We start from the raw sequence: 19,070 nt of genomic DNA, 5'->3' as shown, positions 1-19,070 counted from the left end.
CGTAAAACGTCCTAAATATCTCCGCTTCCGCAACACGTACACTCCCGAAATTTTCAGGGGAGGGAGGGGACCCCCAGATCTAGCTCTGTGCCGAATTGCAGCCCCCGAGCCCCGCTGGTTCCCGAGACTGATTGCAGCAAACCTATCTCGGGAACTAGCGGGGCTCGGGGGCTGCAATTCGACACAGAGCTAGATCTGGGGGTCCCCTCCCTCCCCTGAAAATTTTGGGAGTGTACGTGGTGCGGAAGCGGAGATATTTCAGGTAAATAATATCTAACTTCCCACTAAGCATGCGCGATACTCCGTGAGGAAGGCTGCTTCCGGGCTGCAATATATCTGACATTACACCGGCGCGTGACCAACAAGCCCTGAGGAATTACACAACTATCATGCACACTTGCATATTTTTTACAGATCATATTTTTTGCCCATAATTTTCTTAAAAACGAGTGACACTGCGACACTATTTTTTCTGCCTTTTCATACTGATCGCCCCCCTGTCGCCCCCCACAAATTTACCGCCCCCCTTAGAACCCAAATCGCCCACCTGGTCTAACTAGCCTTTACTAACTACGGTAACAGGTCATCCCTCTGGCTCTTACATGCTTCCAGGGATTCAGCTTTGATGATCAGCTGATCATGTGACTCTCCAGCAGTCAGCAACTTTCCCCAACACAGTATGCCATCAGCTTTGCTATGGACATGAACCTCTAGAATATTAGCAGTGCAGACCAGGTTCACAGTTGTTGTAGGCCCCACCAATTGAATTTAAGTGGTGCAGTAGAGACGTGCCTATTAGCTGTTACTAGGTTAATAAGCTGCGCTTTTCCTGTAGGTTTTCACTTTAAGAGATACTGTACGAATTATAAAGCCAAGTGTAAGCAGATGCACCACACATAATGAACCTGTTATTCTTGTGTAACATCTGCTCTTGTAAAAAAAATACATTAAGCATGCCTCAATTTTGATAATGTATTTATACCCTATAAACTTTATCTAAAGCAGTAACATAGTTGTAATATCCTCTAACCTCAGTATCCTCAGCAAGTTTTCCCTTTTAACACTGCATTAGTAATCTAAATTTAAGATTGATGTTTCATGATGAATAAAAGCTTTTTATTAAGGGCTCTTTCACACCAAGATGCGACGTTAAGGTCGCAAAAAGTGCCCCTAACGCAACGCATGTTAGCTTTGAAGTTGGACGTTATATAAAGCCGCGTTACGAATCTCGTGATGCGTACTTCTTGACGCATACTATCGAACGAAAACGGCGCATGCGGCAAATTAAAAAAAAACAGTACTGAGCATGTGCAAACATCCGAATGCAGCCACATACGAGTATAACGCACAGCACGCTGCACTTTCATTTAACGTGCTGCGTTATACTCCAACGCAACGTGGGCACTGTGAACAGCCCATTTATTTATCATTGCTGTCAGTTGGGCTGCGTTACAGGCTGCTCTAATTTGCGCCTGTAATGTCCTAATGTGAAAGCAGCCTAGAGGACCACTATCGCGAAAAAAGTAGGCAGTTAAAATCTGACAGAACCTCCATCTTTTGGACCTATTCCATCTCCTCATGGGGGATTTTTAGGATTTTCTTTGTTTTCAACAGCATTTCCTGAACAGCAGTTTAACTGCCAAAATATTAAGATACCAGCCGGCCTCCCTAATCACTTGCAACACTATTTTGTCAGACTTTGCAACTGAGGTTCAGGAAATGCTGTTGAAAACAAAGAAAACCCAGAGAATCCCCCATGAGTAGACGAACTGGACCAAAATCTGTTGGTAATGTCAGATTTTAACAGCCTACTCTTTATTTTTTTTTTACACGATAGTAGTCCTTTAATACCACTATTATTTCAGTATTCATACTTTTTTTTTTTTTTTTTAATGATCTCCTAACCAAGTTCTGAAAAACTCGGCATGATCAAAAAAAAGAAAAAATGCAAATGACAAAAACATGCAAAATACAAAGACTTAGGGCCCTTTTCCACCTGCAGTCGTTAGCGTTCACGCTGAACGCTAGCGATTGCTGAATCGCAAAACCGGCGATTCCCCGACGTTTTGCGGCCGCGATTTTGCTATGCTATGCACTGCATAGCAAAATTGCGGCAAATATCGCTCCGCCGCGCGTCCGCGTAAAAAACGAATCACGGTAGTGGAAATGACCTACCGCGATTCCTATGTTAAAAAGCAAACCGTAGCGATTGTAAAATCGCTAGCGGTTTGCGACTTTGCGATTCAGCCAGCGCAAACGCGCTGGTGGAAAAGGGCCCTTATTGCACAAATTTAAACCCATCAAAAAGGCAGCTTACAGTCATGTAGGTACTTTTGCTAGATTAATACCTGTAGTAGATTTAAAACGTGAACAATCCCACATTAATATGTCAGGTTTTTGTAATGCAAGAAAGATTGAGATTATTTGTGGGTTTTTCTTATGTTTAATGACTTATAACTGTACAATGCAATTGAAAAACAAATCTGTTGAACACACAAACATACAATAAGCTGGTTGCATAAGTGTGCACATCCCTAAACTAACTTTGTTGAAGCACTTTTTGATACAATTACAACTCAGGGAACACACTTAGCAAAAACACATGCGCTATGGGGAAAATGCATGCGATTCTGCTAAGAGTGTTCCTTGCCTTCAATCTTTACACCACTGGATACACCATGGAGCACAGCAAGGGAAGTCATAAAAAATGGAGACTATATAGGAACAATGTCAGCTCCTCTGAGACACAGTTAAGTGACAAGACTATATTCCGTACAGCACTGTTAATTACTACTAAATAATAATATGTCTGACTATAGGGTAGGATGGAAGATTTATTTTAGACTTGACTAAAATAAAAAAAAGTCTCCCAAGTACATAAAAACATTCAAATCAAAGGTTCAAAGGTTGAACTTGTTGGCTACAATTCCAAAGAAGTGTGTTTCATAAGAGAACACCAAACCCACAGTAAAGCATGACCGCATCATGCATTGGTTTGCTTTTCTTCAGCTGGAACTGGATCTTTAGTCAAGGAGGAGGGAGTTCTGAACAATACTGAGCAAATAGTAGTAAAACTGGGTGCCTGCAAGAAAACTGAAGATGAAGAGGAATTTCACCTTTCAACACAAATAAGCCAAAGTGTGCATCCAAATCAACCAAAGAATGGCTTCACCAGAATAAAATTGAAGTTTTGGAATGGAAAACCCAAAATAGAGTCCTTAATCCAAAAGAAAATCTGTGGGTTGACCGAAAGAGAGTTGTGCACAAGAGATGAGCGTATGTGTGGAATTTGGGCTCCCACCTAGGTTGCTGCCTCTCCCATTTCTGAATACTTACGCCTTCTAAACCCCCACTTCCACTGTGGAGGCATAAGTGTCAGAATATGGAGAACAGTGTGGAATGCATTAAGAGGGGGGGCAGCCTAGGTGAGTTATCACCTGCTTACACAGCCCAATCCCTCTGCACTTTGGACAATTTTGCTTTTCCTGAAATCGCTCTAGCGCATCCTTATTTGACAGATCTGGAATGCTTTTGTAAGCAAGAGTTATTAAAGGACTTACGAGCCCAAATAGCGAAAAAAAGATAAGTACCTTAATCAGTTTTAAATGCACGGAGGACGCCGCTTGCGCCCTCCGTGCAGTTCCGCCGGGTCCCCGCAGTCTGATCGCCCCCCGTGCCGCTCCCGACCCCACGGACGTAAGTCCTTTAAGTATTGTAAGTCCTTTAAGTATTGTCAAGTCAAGATTTGCCATGATCATAGACTACTACTAAAGAAAAATGAATGCTGCAATTAAATCCAAAAGGTGCTTCAACAAAGTATAATTTAAAAATGTGCACACTTAGGCAACCAGCTTATTGTAGGTTTTTACTTTTTCCCTCTACCTTTTTAAATTGTACAGCTTTTCAGCCACATTAAAGGTGGGGGATTTATTGTGATCTCATTTTTTTTTACATGACAAAAAACAGACATTTAAGGGAGATATACACTTATATCCACTGTATATTGTACCTTTATGTACAAAAGTAAATACAAATATGCCTCAAAATGCATCTAAGGAGTTTGCTCGCTAGATTGGCCCTTAAAGGACAACAATCAAGGTATGCGTTTTTGACTGAACTCCTTTAATAAAACGGAGCGACATAGAAACAAGCAGAAGCCTCAATTTATTAAAAATGATCCTCCCATTTCCACCAGCATAGAGTACTTGGTTCACTGTTACTATGCAATGGCAAACAGCCAATGGACAGACACCTAAGCACTGTCATGTGCACTACAAAGCAAAGGAGTTATCATTTGCTCCTCAGAGAACCAAGAGAAAGTTATGTACCTAAGGGCAAGGTTAAATGTTACTATTGGATGGCCAAGATCTTTCGACTCTCTGGCAGCACTGGTCTGAATCAACATGAGCACTGGTCATTTTTTTGTTAATGAACCTCCTCATAACTGAGGTTCATAATGGAGTGTGCCTACACCTACAGGGTGCTGATCCCCTGGCCGGTATGGCATGTACTCGCATCCACAGACTACATATACAGGCATGCATTGCAGCGTGTGCAAGAAAAACTGCCAGGAACTACAAAATGCAGCAGATGCGGTCAGACAGGTGGAAAAGGTGGCACATACCATTCTGGCCTGGGGCCAGAGGAGCAGCCCCCCCCCCCCCCCCCCGTAGATAAGCAGTGAGGTTTACCCCCAAAAAAACCTATAGCATACTCCATTACAAACCTCCATTATGTGGAGGGTAATTTAATTTTTTTTTTACTTCCTTCTGTAGTGGAAATCTCTGCACGAGTTGAAGAGCACTTCCAAAAAACACTATCTAAATAGTCACTGCAACTACAAGCGCAACTTAAAACTACCATACAATGTAGAAAGCGGATCTAGAAACTACTTCTCCGTGCTGAATTTCATTTAAAGGGATACTGTAGGGGGGTCAGGGGAAAATGAGCTGAACTTACCCGGGGCTTCTAATGGTCCCCCGCAGACACCCTGTACCCGCGCAGCCACTCACCAATGCTCCGGCCCCGCCTCCAGTTCACTTCTGGAATTTCTGACTTTAAAGTCAGAAAACCACTGTGCCTGCGTTGCCGTGTCCTCGATCCCGCTGATGTCACCAGGAGTGTACTGCGCAGACACAGACCATACTGGGCCTGCGCTGTGCGCTCTTGATGATATCAGCGGGATCGAGGACACGGCAACGCAGGCGCAGTGGTTTTCTGACTTTAAAGTCAGAAATTCCAGAAGTGAACTGGAGGCGGGGCCGGAGCATCGGTGAGTGGCTGTGCCAACACAGGATGTCTGTGGGGGACCATTAGAAGCCCCGGGTAAGTTCAACTCATTTTCCCCTGACCCCCCTACAGTATCCCTTTAAGGGACAACTGAAGTGAGAAGAATATGGAAGCTTCTATATTTGCTTTCTTTTTAAACAATACCAGTTGCCTGGCAGTCCTACTGGTCTATTTGGCTGCAGTAGTGGCCTCTCAGAATTCTGACTTGACTGTAAGGGGAAGCAAGAGATGGTCCTCAGCCACACAGCCTCTCCCAGAAAACTGCACGATTATGAGCTCATTATGGATCGCAGACCTCAGCAGCATTTAAGGGTTCACTGGTGGGTGCCACCAATTGCATGTATTAAAAATGTGCATGCTTCAAAATGCTTAAAAAATTACAGTTAAATATCTCAGTTTTAAATTGTCTAAGTTCTCTTCATACTATTTTCAATTAAATATGGAGGTTACGGGATTTGCTCACACCTTCATGTTCGGTACAGGATAAAAAAAAAAAACAATCACCATTTGTTCTCATGGCACTTTGAAAACCCTTATAGAAACCGAAACAAAAATTAAGTTAAGCCAGTATGTAACAGATGTTTGTTCAGTTAATTGTATGGTCTTTCTAAACTTCAGCTCTGTGTTGACTGGAAAGATTCCTAAAAGGTAGTCGATTTTACTGTGTGAAAGTGCTTTTACTCAGAGCCCCTAAGGAGTCATTCTGACGAAGCGTGTAGGGCGGAGCTTGGAGTAACGTGGGACGCAAACCAGGAAGTGGGTCGAGCTGAGTGGTGACTGAAGCATGCAGCGGGATCCGACCGCGGCGGTGGCTGACACATTCAGATAAGCGCTTTGTTCTTTTATATCTGGTACGCAGATTGTATGTAGGTTTTAGCTATTAAATATCTTATGGTTTTACACAATGCAAATCCCGCTTTGTATCTTTTAAAAGGATTTTGGTTTTAAGGAGTTACGCCCAGGTGATTGGAGGGCTGATGTGGTTATAGAACAAGAGGTAACATGGTGAGTGTAACCCACTAAGGGGGATTGTACCCCAAGCAATTAAGTGTTCCTGGTGGAGGCTCAACACATCTGTCATGGAGTGGTCACAGGGCGTTCTAATTTTATGCAGTATTGCGCTATGTGAAGTCTGTTTCTGCAGGGAAATCCTATTCCTCTTGTTTATGGACATAACGATATCTGGAGTAAGAGCGCGGCTTTAACTGGATTTAAATTTGGACTGGAGAATATATGTGTTCTTTATGAGCAAGTGCATCCCCTACCTAAAGGAACTGGTGAAAATCTGTTAATTATCAATAACTGTGCTGTGGAGCGCAATCTTTTAACCTCTGGGTATTGGAATAACTTACAAATTACCATGACTGAGCTCCTGACTTTTTTGGCTTAATTTTAGCGATGGCCAATGAGATACAAATACCAGCTTGCGTGCAGATTTAATTCAAATTGAATGCTGAACCTTGAAACTGGGCCAATTAAAATAAGCAGGAAGTGATGAGTATATATAGTACCACCAATCCCTCTTCTGTGTTCCTTTTTCCCTCCACTATAAGGCCGGTTGTCGCTGGATGCTGCATCCGTTTCTGAATCTGATGTGGCACCCGTGCTGTTGCAAAGCTGCAGCCAAATCGCTATATCCATGCCATTTGCAGCAATGGGATTCAGAAGCTTGCTGAGGCAAACTGCAGCATGGCATCTGAATTGCACCAGCATGCAACCCAGACAGCAAGCCTATTGTATAAATAGTGTCATACACACGCTAAACTTAACTAAAGAGGTAATTGAACTAAACTAAAGAGGTTTTACATTTTTTTTTTTTTTTTTTAAAAAGAGGTTTAATTAAAAGGATTACCTTTAAGGTGCGTACACAAGCACTACCGCCGGCAACGACGAGTCAGTGGATCATTCAGAGACAGCCTTATCAGTCCGCCGACAGCGCGTACACACGCACTAATGTCGGCTGAACGGCCGCCCAGCGGGAGGGTCTGACAGACCCGTCGTTGCCGTATGTAGTGCGTGTGTACGCACCTTTACACCCACTTTCCTGGTAGAGAGGAGATATCTGTGAGTGCTCCCAAACTCCAACACAGGCCCCCTCTGCAGGTGGCTTTACCACCCCCTCTTTTGCAGATTGCCCCATTCTTATGCTGGGTATGCGCAATGCAATCTTCTGTCAGATCAACGGGTCAAAATCGATAGTTTCTGACATGTCCCATCTGCTCCCAAGAACGGGATTGATATTCAAATCACTACTACACAGACTGAACATGTTATCAAGTGGGAGCAGACCAGATATATCGGAGATTGATTCGAGCAGTTGATCTGATGGGAACTTACATTGTGTATGCTTAGCAGTATGAAACTGGTAGGTTGGTATAGCCCAGGAGGCAGGCGCACCATGATTGGTGTACTCTGCTATTCCTGGGTTATACCAGCCTGAGCAGGGGATGGAGGGAAAAGGGGGCAAGGGGGACACTCTGTTGCATTTTAAATCAAAATAATTATTACAGGGATGATTATTAAACATTATCCCTGCAACAAATGCTTTGCCATTGTGTGCAGCGGGGATTCATCATAGCAAAGTCCCTTACTTTCTATGCACGCAGATTTTTTTTTTTCTTTGTAAATGTGCATACAAGTCTTTTGGTGTAGACATTAGTCAATGGGATGCTAACAATTCCATCCTGAATGAAAATGTAATGCTAACTGTACACATCTTGGAACAGCGACAAACCACAACTGAAATGAGAAGAATGTGGAGGCTACTATATTTCCTTTTAAATACCAGTTGCCTGGCAGCCCACCTGATCTATTCGGCTGCAGTAGTGTCAGAATAACACCAGAAACAAGCATGCAGCTAATGTCAGATCTGACAATGTCAGAAACACCTGATCTGCTGCATGTTTGTTCAGAGTCTATGGCTAAAAGCATTAGAGGCAGAGGATCAGCAAGACAGCCAGTTATCTGGTATTGCTTAAAAGGAAATAAATATGGCAGCCTTCATATTCCTCTTACAGTTGTGCTTTAAATGCCCTGCCCAACAATTTTGCTTAGTATAATTCTAATCTGCATACAATTAGCATGCAAGCTTATATTAATCACATCTTGCTGATCATATCTAGTAGGCACCCTCATGGTGCTTTAGTAATCCACTCTCCCCGTCTAGCATTCCATTCAGTGTACTGGTTTAACATTTCTTATACAGAAAATTGTACACAGAACAGAGATAGTGAAAAACAGCCTCTAGGCCTTCTCTAGAAAACTGTGCACAAAGTGAAACAGTGTACACGTCTTACTAAATAAACTGCAAGCACAAGTGAAAAGTATTAGTCTACATCAGCCAGGATGCTCCAAAAACCTCTGACTCTTTGCGTGACAAGGATAGCCACAGAAATGCGAAAGGTGTCAGGAGCTTTTGAGGTCTGCAAAAATACTGCCTGAAACACTTCAATGTTTGCTGTTTTTAAATGGAGGAGGATTACCTTTGCTGAGAGAATACATCAATTGGTGTACCATAACCAACAATGGCTTCAGATAGACCAGAAGCAAAGTAAAGAGAGTTGAGCTCTTGCTGGCCAATATAACCATTACATAAAGGTGCCCATTATTAGTACAATCTCTCTAATGAACAACCGTAACAGGACAGTGGATGGTTTTGGAAATTGGATTGTTAATAGGCACCTTTAGACATTCTTGGTTTACTCTTATGTATGCTTGTATGTTTTGTATTACATTAAGGACCAATATAGAAGCTTGGTAGGAAGAAGGGAGGGGTTATTCAATTGTGCATTTTTTTCAGTACAATTTTAGTTACTAATGACAATTTTCGGTTGAACTACCCAAAAAAAATTCATTAGTGTTCTGTACCAACAACACATATTCTCATTGAGTTTCTATTGTTAATTACAAATGACTACCCAAAAGCAATGTATTCGGTAACTTGCACAATGAAACATTCCAGTAACAAGACATTTAACTGCTAGCCTCAGCAATCTGTAGCTACAAATCACAAATCTGCCTTGATTCATGGGATGAACTACTAACTTCTTGTACGCTTTTCATTGAAGGTAATGTCTCATAATACATTGCTTATCAAATGTTTGTACTGCCCAGAATGCCATCAGAATTGCTTTAGGTGTAAACCAGTTCTATGTTCAATATTTAAAAAAAAAAGAACACAAACAGTTGCAAATTGTCAAAGGATTGCAGACTATTAACAGCCAGAAATCTTACAATAATTAAAGATAGTCAATTGCCATGTTCATACATTTCTTGCATTAAGTGTTCTTCAAGGTTTACTATGTCTTTAGAATGCAGTATCCTTTTGTGAACTGTTTGTGAGCATCCATCAAATAGCAAAATATGTGTAAACGCTGAAAAGAAGAAGCGTTGTAGTTGCCAATGGCACCTAAACAAACCTGAGTTTTTTTGCACCCCCTTCTTCCCCAAAATGGGGACTGAAAGCTCATATGGTGGATTGGTTGCTATGAGCAATATACACATTAAAAGTACCTCTATGTTCCTAGGAGACCACTGTGTTTTTCAAAATGCAGAGATAGCTTGATATGAAAATATAGCATATCTATAAACAGTATAAATTCTATAGTAGTATTAGATTTGTCAACTTTTACCAGTAGTCCCTGAAAAATATGAACAGAAATAGGCTTGGCTGTCCCAAGTATGAAAATTGTGCATCAGTTTTAAACAAAGAAATGCAATTTAAAGTGAACTTCTGATGACAGAGGTATGGGAGCTACCACAGTTGCAATTTTTAGAACTTTGTGTGGATGCCCTGCTCATTCTAAAGCTCCATTACTTGGTAAGCTTGTGAACAAGAGCACAAGGCAGTCCTGTTTGGGCTTCATGGTCTGCATGCCTATTCCAGGACAGGATGTACTAAAAGTAATGAGATGAGAACCAATAACGTATAAAACAAAAACTAGCTCCCATGTTTATATTGTCACAAGTTCACTTTAAGTCTTACCCTGAACAGAGCTTTTTAAGTCCTGAATGTGCGAATATTGAGCTTTTAAAGTATCTCATATATCAAAAGCGTTAGCGTTGATCTTTATAACCAATCAGAATACACCTTTTATTATGCTACTCTGGGCCAGAAGAAGAAGATTTTAAAGAGCATATTGCACATATTTTAGAACTAAAAATACAACACCGCATCCAAAATTGAATAGATTTGCTTGCATTAACCTAAACCTGCATTAAACGGTTCTGATTGGTTGCTATGGCCAACAGATTAATTTTCTATTAAACACTTTTGAAAGAGGAGTCTTAGCTTCCAGTTAGTAAAGACTATACAAGTCATATTACAATTTTAAGTCCATTAGGTATTAATATTCAATACAGGTTGAAAAATGATTTGAAAACAGTGATGGTGACTAACTGTGCAATAATTTAGAGCATAGAAGAATGATTTCAATGTCATATCATATTAAACAAACATAAAATCAAAATTATTTTTAGCTTAAAAAAATAAAATAAAAATGCTATAATGAGTGTGTTATTTATAAGGACACGTGAAAACTTGTTCTTCTGCAGAGAGCTGATTATTTGAAGAACAAGGAAGGAAAGTGTGGCATTAGTAATGCAGATGCTGGAAAGGCAAGTGGCAAGACAATGCCTGTTGTAGTAAAGAATCATTTGTTCCCACCTCTACTGGCACATACTGGCAAGACAAAGCCAGATTGACCAAAGCTTTTTTTTTTTTTAGAACAGTGTGCAGAATGTCAGGCGACAAACAGTATTAAACAAGTAACGCTGGGTTATCTGTTGTCACGCTCTTCAGTGTTAGTCCAGTAACTCAAGACTTTACATTCTTGTTTTTGTAGATTTTATATTTAATGAAACATACAATGTTAATAAACAGACAAAGTCCAGAGTTAGTATCTTGGTATTATAACATTTATTAAAATAATGCTATGGGGTTAATAGAAACAGCAAAGAACCAAAGAATTAAAATGCAAGCAATGTAAAAACCCAACTAAAACCCAATAGGTCTAATGTCATCCAGTCACTAACTAAAAGCCAAGAAAGACAATACTCCCAATATAATAAAGTACTGCAAAACAATTGGCATTTTTGTTTTAGCTATCAAAATTGTGGGTTTTGCATTTTTGTATCCTCTGTCTCAAATCAGGAAAACTTCTTTTGAATGTTATATAACGTACATATAAAACAAGATAGAAAAATACATTATAAACTTGTAACAATGGCTGTAAATACATTATTTTACAGGTTTTTAGGCAATAAGTTGGTTATGATACATACATAGCATTAAACTACGAAGGTTATAAAGAAAAGACAAATACAATTCATTTGTATGGTTACATATCAGCAACACTCCCATCTAATCATTCTAAAAAAACAAAACAAAAAAACAAACAAACAAAAAAAAAATATAATACTGTCAAAGGAAAAAGACTGAAAGAAACTACCTAAGCAATAAGAATAAAGAAAACATAAAATTCATAATACTGAGATCCAAGGCATTTGGAGATTTTTCACAAGTCGAGTATTTTTTCTTTTTTAAATGATGACCTATCAGTTTGTTCGCTTGTAGCAATTACATATTGAGTATCACATGTCTACTGAAAAGACTTGAACGCTATCCATCATTTTCAAAAAAATTAAAAGGTCTTCTAACAAACATTTAAAAATGCCCAGTCTTATCAGAGCTTGAGATGAATCTGGATCAAATACTGATTTTAAAATTGATTGTTCTCTCTAGATGCGCAAGTGTCGCAAAATTGTTCAAATCATTCCCAGCAAAGCAGAGTAAAGTGATGCAAAAAATTAAACAGAATAAAAATTGAATTGAACAGGAAGACAAAGCAGGTGGCATGTAAAATAAATGTTTCTGAATAAAAAAAGCATGAATGCCTGTTGCATAGTAAATTAACTATTAAGTTATTTCAGTGTGAGGGGATGGCAAATGAGGTCACCATAAAAGTGCTTGAAATCTAAATGCTTTAGACTTGTTTCTTGACCTTTAACAGAGGTTGCGTAACAAAAACAGCATATGAAGAAATGTTGATAAGGTGGTGAGAAAAATGTGTTAGGACTCTGCCACATGTATGGCACTTAAATGCTATAACTAACTTGGTTAAATGGAGATTTCATTTTTAAAGATTTAAATAGGCAGACATATGGCAATATAAAAATTGACATCTCCAACTATGAAATGAACAGTGGAAAATGGCTACTTAAAATATCTTGGCAAAGACAGTTTTTTGTAAGGAATTATTACGTCTACTGAGCGACTGACTTGCATTTTGCAACAACTTTGGAATCTCTCAAACAGGCGGGGAATTGGATGTGGCCCTTAAACTTGCTTGGCAACAGAAAAAATAACTATAGCCCCCCTCCCCTTGGCCCTATATGTAACACACATAATATTGTATATATATATATATATATATATATATATATATATATATATATATATATATATATATATATATATGAGACACGGGACAGAGTGACTGAGAAAAATAAGGCACTTTCTTTTCGATAAACTTCTACCAATGCTGAAAATAAGGAGAACAAAAAGTGGGAGAAAAAAGACAAAAGGCTCTTTTTGGTCTTATTTCTTGACTACCACCCAAAAAAATTAAAATCATTCAATGCAATAAAGGGTTTACTTTTTTTGTTTTTCTCTTTTTTTATAACACTTGAAAGTATAAAACGCTACATTTCCAAAAATATATTTTTTTTCTGCACCAGCACCCTTGTATAGTAAAAGTATCTACTTTTTGTTCATTTTTTTTTCAATGCACTACACTTATATCTACAATTTCATTACAGTTATACAGCAAATAGGCAAGCATGGCTTTTACATCCTTAATGTTTGTTCTATACAGGGAGGTCTAAAAACAAATATTTGAACAGTTTGCCCAGTAATGTGATACATAATGCATGTACCTTATTCCAACACACTATTACATGAGGCTTTGAAGATAATACTTCACGAACTGCATTGCAACAGTCGTATTTGTATCTCAGTGTTGAAGTATCTTTTTTAACACTAAAAAGTTAGAATTGTTCATGGCACCCTTCATAATGTAACAAATTTGGCAGGCAATATTAAAAAGACAGATTGCAATGTTTTGACCCTCTGAGGGCACTGTAGTGACAAAGTCCTAATTTAGGTTTCAAACATTGTCTTAAATATGTAAATAACTTCACCAGTGAAATCCCTGACCTATCAGGTTCATGCATGATGCATCATCACAACACAGTACATTCAGCTTTTTAGTTTACTATACGAGGAGAAAAAAAAATTTAAACAAACTAAAAGTTCCCAAAAAGTTTCTCACAGTAACTGCCTCTGTCATTGGTAGTTGAAAATCAGCTGTCTTGCCAGTACTGTAGGTGAAGCTTTTAGACCGTTCGTTTGGTTAGAACACTAAAATAGGATCAGTGCGAAGGGCTGAATTGGACCTTATTGCTTTGCTATTAATCAGTGCAGGTACTAGATTCATTTTCACCCAATCAGGGGACAAAATAAAAAAATGTTGGAAGAAAATTATTTTTTCCGTGTGTCTTTTGTTAGATGGTAAGACGAACGGACAAGTGCCTCAGCTCGCTGCACTGAAGACAGACAAGCAGAGGCGATTACCAGTTAACTGATCAGCAGGCAGGCATGGTCAGGTCATCACTGGGTGAAGAATTCAGAGGTCAGAAGGTCATAGGTTAGTTGCCGGTGGCGGCTGGGTGGTTAGAAACAAAAAACAACAAAAAATAAAATAAAAAAGAAAGAAAAGATAGAGAAGAGATTAGTTTCAGCTAGTGACTGCTTAATGACAACATGAAAAAAACTAATCACAACTAATAAAAACAAGCATGTTTAATACTGGAATACTGATTGACACCATCTACAGAATGCAACAAAATCATGACACCGTGTATCATGATTCGAATGTGTGAAGGAGGAGCCCACGACCATAAAAACTGGTTAACAAGAAGAAAAAAATGGAAATAAAACTAAGGGCTAATGGTTAGTAGCAGTCGGAAGTTTGAGACAAAATAATGAAATCAGCTTGAAACTGTGAAAGAAATTTTGAGACAGTCAGTGCACACAATCAGTATCTGACTGCTATTAAGCATTAGTACTCCCCAATGGTGCAAGCATTGAAGCATCTATTATTAATGATGATGTGATTATTAACTGGTTAAGAGCAATGGATCTAAAGATTTATTCAACAAAAATGAAAGGAAAATAAGTAAAAAACAGTTTAACATAAACTATGGGCCAAACAAAAGTTTTGTTCAATAAATTTTATTGCTCATTTTCTATTTACAAACACAAAATATATTGGCCTCATAATACAAAGCAATAATAAACACTGTTCTAGCACAGTAGGCATCATCATCATCTGAACCAGGAACTGCTAATGCTATTTGCTACTGGCAGCATTTCCAGTTGAAATACTAAATTACATATATAGGACACATATAAAATGCATTTTTATGTAAACACTGTAAAAGTCCTGGCTTTTTCTTTTAAACATTTCTAGACTCAAAAAATTTGAAGTACATAAAATCTTATACACTAATAAAGCATTTATAACTACAAACAGCCCTCTTTATTTTCAAAGCTAATACTTTGCAAATACAATAAAATCTGTAATTTCATATACATTCCTGCATTATAGTTTTTATATTTCTTTACGCCATCTGTAAATACTATTTTCTTTTTGAAAAAAAAAAATAAAAAATAAAAATACAGTAAAAACATAAAAAGTTCTCAAGTGGAAAGTTTAACATTTCCAGTGTTCTTGAGCTCTTCCTTCCTCAATAACTCACATTCTCCTTCACTATACTTGGTCCACTTAACAGTAGTATATATTTAAGACTCTCAACAGCTTGAGTATATATTATGAGGTTCAATTTTCTTTATTTTTGTACTGTAGCCATAATGACTAACGCAGAGGAGATGTCAATGAGAAATATTCAGTGCAAAGTCAGACTTGTGGCATTTCGTAAAATGAAATCCAGTAGATTCACACATAGCTTTGTCATAAAGACATTTAGCTACTGGTCAGCTTTATAAGGGAAAAACAAAGAGACATGTCGCTGACTGGGTCGCATTAACCATTTTTCCCTTCCAGTATTTTTAGCATCAGTAGGAGCAGTGAAATGAAAATGCCTTCCCTTTAGTTCTTATTAAGAACTGGGACTTGGATACGTTGCTTGCTAACAAGCAGAAAAATAAAATAAATAAAAATGTGGTTCCTTAATACCACAATGCCTTTATACAGTCAAAAGTCATGTATAACAATATGTTTTATTGTACATTAAATGTTTTATATGTAACTGGATTAAAAGATCCATGAGATGTCGTTACAAGGTTATATACATGCAGCATTGCTGCAAGATCAGGTGGACTGTCATACCTGTGATATATCCTCTGCAAAGTCTCTGGCTATACACAGTACACACAGGTTTCATAACTGTGCAACATCATTTACAGATTATAACATGTATTTCAGTCACTTTATTACAACAATTCATCTGGATATTGTAGGATAAAAGATCATGAAAAACCATTCACTTGGCTGCCCTTCAATAATCAAATGTACTTAAACAGGAAAGAATGCTCTGCATAGGGATCAATTTTCCAAACCGTTCCCAGCTCCAATACTATCATCATTTTTGTCCAAGGTTCCATTATATTTTAATACCACCTTAGTCTTAAACCAAAATTATTATTATAGGTGCGCTCTCCTAGCTCCTATCTATCCCTCAAACAGTAATATTAGCCTTAGTCTTGCTTTACCATTTCACAGTGTTACATAAATGAAAGGAAAGCTTGTTTTGAGATTGCTTATTTACACAGAATAACATTTCTAAAATGTATGTTTAATATGTTTTGCAGTAAAATGTTATGTTACAAAGTAAAAACGATAAGTCAAGGCTCAGAAGACTTAACACAACAAATGTTTGTGCGGAAAATGGTGACAACTAAACCTGTGTTTCTCTGACATGAGTAATGCTGCCGAGACTTTAAATAAAGACTCCACTGACTGGCTATGAACACCCTCAGTTTCTTCCCAAGACTGTGCTATTCAAGCACCACACATGACTAGCTATGGGGGAGCACTTGGAGCTCAGTGTTGGCATTCCTGCAATTAGATATACAAGGCAGGAAATGGGATTTTACATCATTTCTCACAAAATCCGGGTTGTAGTAAATCTGCATTACAGTTCACCAATAACGCAAAATGACAAATTAACAGAAGATTGATTTTTTCCTATTTCCTTTTGCATAACTGCTTCACTTTAAAACATAACATTGCTCCCAGTTTTGTACCACAGTCTTATTACTAGCTTTATTTCAAACCATGTTCATGGCATCTAAGTCTATAGGTAAAGATAGGTTGAATCTAAACTACTGAGTGTAGATGGGTTTATCAGCTAGACTAATGACCAAAGCTGGCCTTCACGAGTAGGAGTTTTGGCCAAAGGTGGCCTTCATGAGCAAGACTATTGGCAATAGGTAACCTTCACCAGCAAGACTACAAGTGGCCTCTATCTATATAGGACTACTAGGTAGAGATGGACTTCAAGGCTATTGGATGGAAGTGGGCTTCATATACAAATTAATTTTTCTCAGCTCCCCAAAATGCATAAGCTTCTTTCATATTTAAGCACTTCTCTCTTTGCAACACCATACTAATCCTGCATGCCAACGGTGAGCAGTGGTTTCAATTGTTCTAAAAGCAAAAACTATTTACTGCCAACAGGATCAAACTGGAAACCAAACAAAAGCTGAAGCTGGCAACACAGCTCCATACCCTACCTCAACCTATCTGCTCTGCAGTTGGAGTGCTTATTAAGTCTGGTGCTGTAAAGGTAACTTACTGAAATAGCATTTCTCAAAGCAAAAACTACACAGCTAAACTAACCTCTGTCTGCGGTCACAATCCTTTGGTAAGGATGGACCCGCATATCATGCCTTCGCACTTTAGTTGCCACCGCACCTAGTTAAATTGTAATTACCAAGACATAGTTAGAAAACAGAACAAAAATACAAAACAACATTAACAGCAGGTTTCAAAACTGGGTTTTACATGAAGATTTGCTACAAAAACATTTAGACTAAGAAAGCAACAAGTTAAGGCACAGTAGCAGAAAGTCTTTGCTACAGTATGTGTAAGAAACGTGTGCCGATTAATATTGCATTCAGTATCAAATATCGCACCTCTGACTTTAACATGTTCTGCCCTGTGACATCAGCTGGTGCATGCAAGCACCTGTGACACTCACAGGCATCATAACGCAATGATTTGCCATTAAGTAGCAGTATCTTTTGAAATTGGTTAGACCCAAGTAAAATGAAGCTTTACTAGTCACATAATCAGTGAAGTGCTTTACCTGCAGCTGCATGGCATTTTATTTCATTTTACTTTAATACTGGCATCAGTAATAAAAATACAGAAAAAAAAGAATCCAGTTTTATATGGTCATATTATTGGCATTTTAAGATCTAAAGTCAAGAAGTAAGATCCACACAAATTAGGTGATTAGTAAAGCGCACAACAGAGGAAAAGACTTAGCAGTCAGTATTCTACTACACACGCACTACTGCTATTCCTAAATGTATAGACTATATAAAATATTGATCAACAAAATACTTATTTTGTCTATGTGCAAAATAAAAAAACAAAACAAAAAAGTGCAAGTAAGTCACTGACTGCTAGGTAAAGTTCTTTCTTAGAGTTTTTTTTTCGAGACTGCTGAAACTAGGCAACTGCTAAAATTAAAATCAGGTCATCAATGAAGGGCCATTTAAGATTTTCTTGAATTCTTAGCCTTTCGTTGGGAAAGCCATACCTGAAGACAAAAGGAAGGGAATCAAGAGTGAGTTCTAGGTCTAATTGTTGAAATGGTGGTTACGAGAAGGGCACAGATACAAAAGCTAGGAACTGAAACTTGGGACCAATTAACCCAGTCAGACTGCCAAATGCTTCCCCTTGCTGCCTTCGATTTACAAACACTTCCCTTTTAACAGCAGTAAATATATGGTTTAACACCTAAGCTATGGACCAGCCTGGTGGTAAAGCAGATTTCTTTGCATCCCCAATCAGGTTTCAGTGTTTCAGGGTTACTCATAGATCTGTGATCTGATACCTGAGTGCACACAGGAATGGAATGGATTGACTCAACATTACAAATCTGCTGTGCAGTTAGCAGCACATTCAGATGCAACTAAGAGCCCAATTCCACTATGCCTGAATCCGGGCCAAATCTGCAGCATGTCCTTGCTTACAAGTGGGGTGGGGAAACACTGCCTATTTAGTGGCTTGCTGTCCAGATCGCAATGTGGGGTGACTCTGGACAGCATGCTGCACATATATGCAGCATGCAGACGAATTCCTATAGCCGTACATAGCACGACTTAAATGCACGGCTTACTGAGAATAGAAGATTTAGGGCTCATTTCCACTAGAAGCCGCAGCAGTTTCCAAGTCTGCCGTGTCTCCTAGTGGAAATGTATTTAAAAATAAACAATCCATGACTGCAGATAAGACACTGGCTCATTGAACAAAAAAAAATTAATGATCTAAATGGATTAAAAAAAAAAAGTTAGTTTTTGGGCACAATAAAAGCTTTATCCTGGCTGGTCCACTTGGGTGATTATTGTTCACGGAAGACTGTACAGTATATACAAATCTTGTTATATGCACCAATGGTCATCATTGTTTTGATCTAAGTATCTACACCCTTTCAACATGCACTTTAAAGTGGACCTGAACTCATGTAGG

The 19,070-nt window shown here is 38.5% G+C and overlaps 1 protein-coding gene across 8 annotated transcripts in view; it reads right to left on the bottom strand.

Annotated features, from left to right (window-relative positions):
- Positions 1–11,183: 11,183 nt before the first annotated feature.
- QKI (QKI, KH domain containing RNA binding) overlaps positions 11,184–19,070 on the bottom strand; it is a 229,682-nt gene continuing 221,795 nt past the window's right edge. For 5 of the 8 annotated variants that reach the window (XM_068231750.1, XM_068231751.1, XM_068231749.1 and 2 more), the window contains 2 exons: positions 17,211–17,285; positions 11,184–14,012 (listed from right to left, as the gene is read on the bottom strand). In XM_068231750.1, the coding sequence (XP_068087851.1) occupies positions 13,996–14,012; positions 17,211–17,285 (92 nt within the window). In that variant the 3' untranslated portion in view covers positions 11,184–13,995. Of the gene's footprint in view, positions 14,013–17,196; positions 18,139–19,070 lie in introns of those variants that run through there. The other 3 variants (XM_068231753.1, XM_068231756.1, XM_068231755.1) reach the window with 1 other exon arrangement.

The sequence above is a fragment of the Hyperolius riggenbachi genome, chromosome 4 (assembly GCF_040937935.1).
Source record: "Hyperolius riggenbachi isolate aHypRig1 chromosome 4, aHypRig1.pri, whole genome shotgun sequence".
Classification (NCBI taxonomy): Eukaryota; Metazoa; Chordata; class Amphibia; order Anura; family Hyperoliidae; genus Hyperolius; species Hyperolius riggenbachi.
This window is presented reverse-complemented; position numbering and strand designations above follow the sequence as displayed.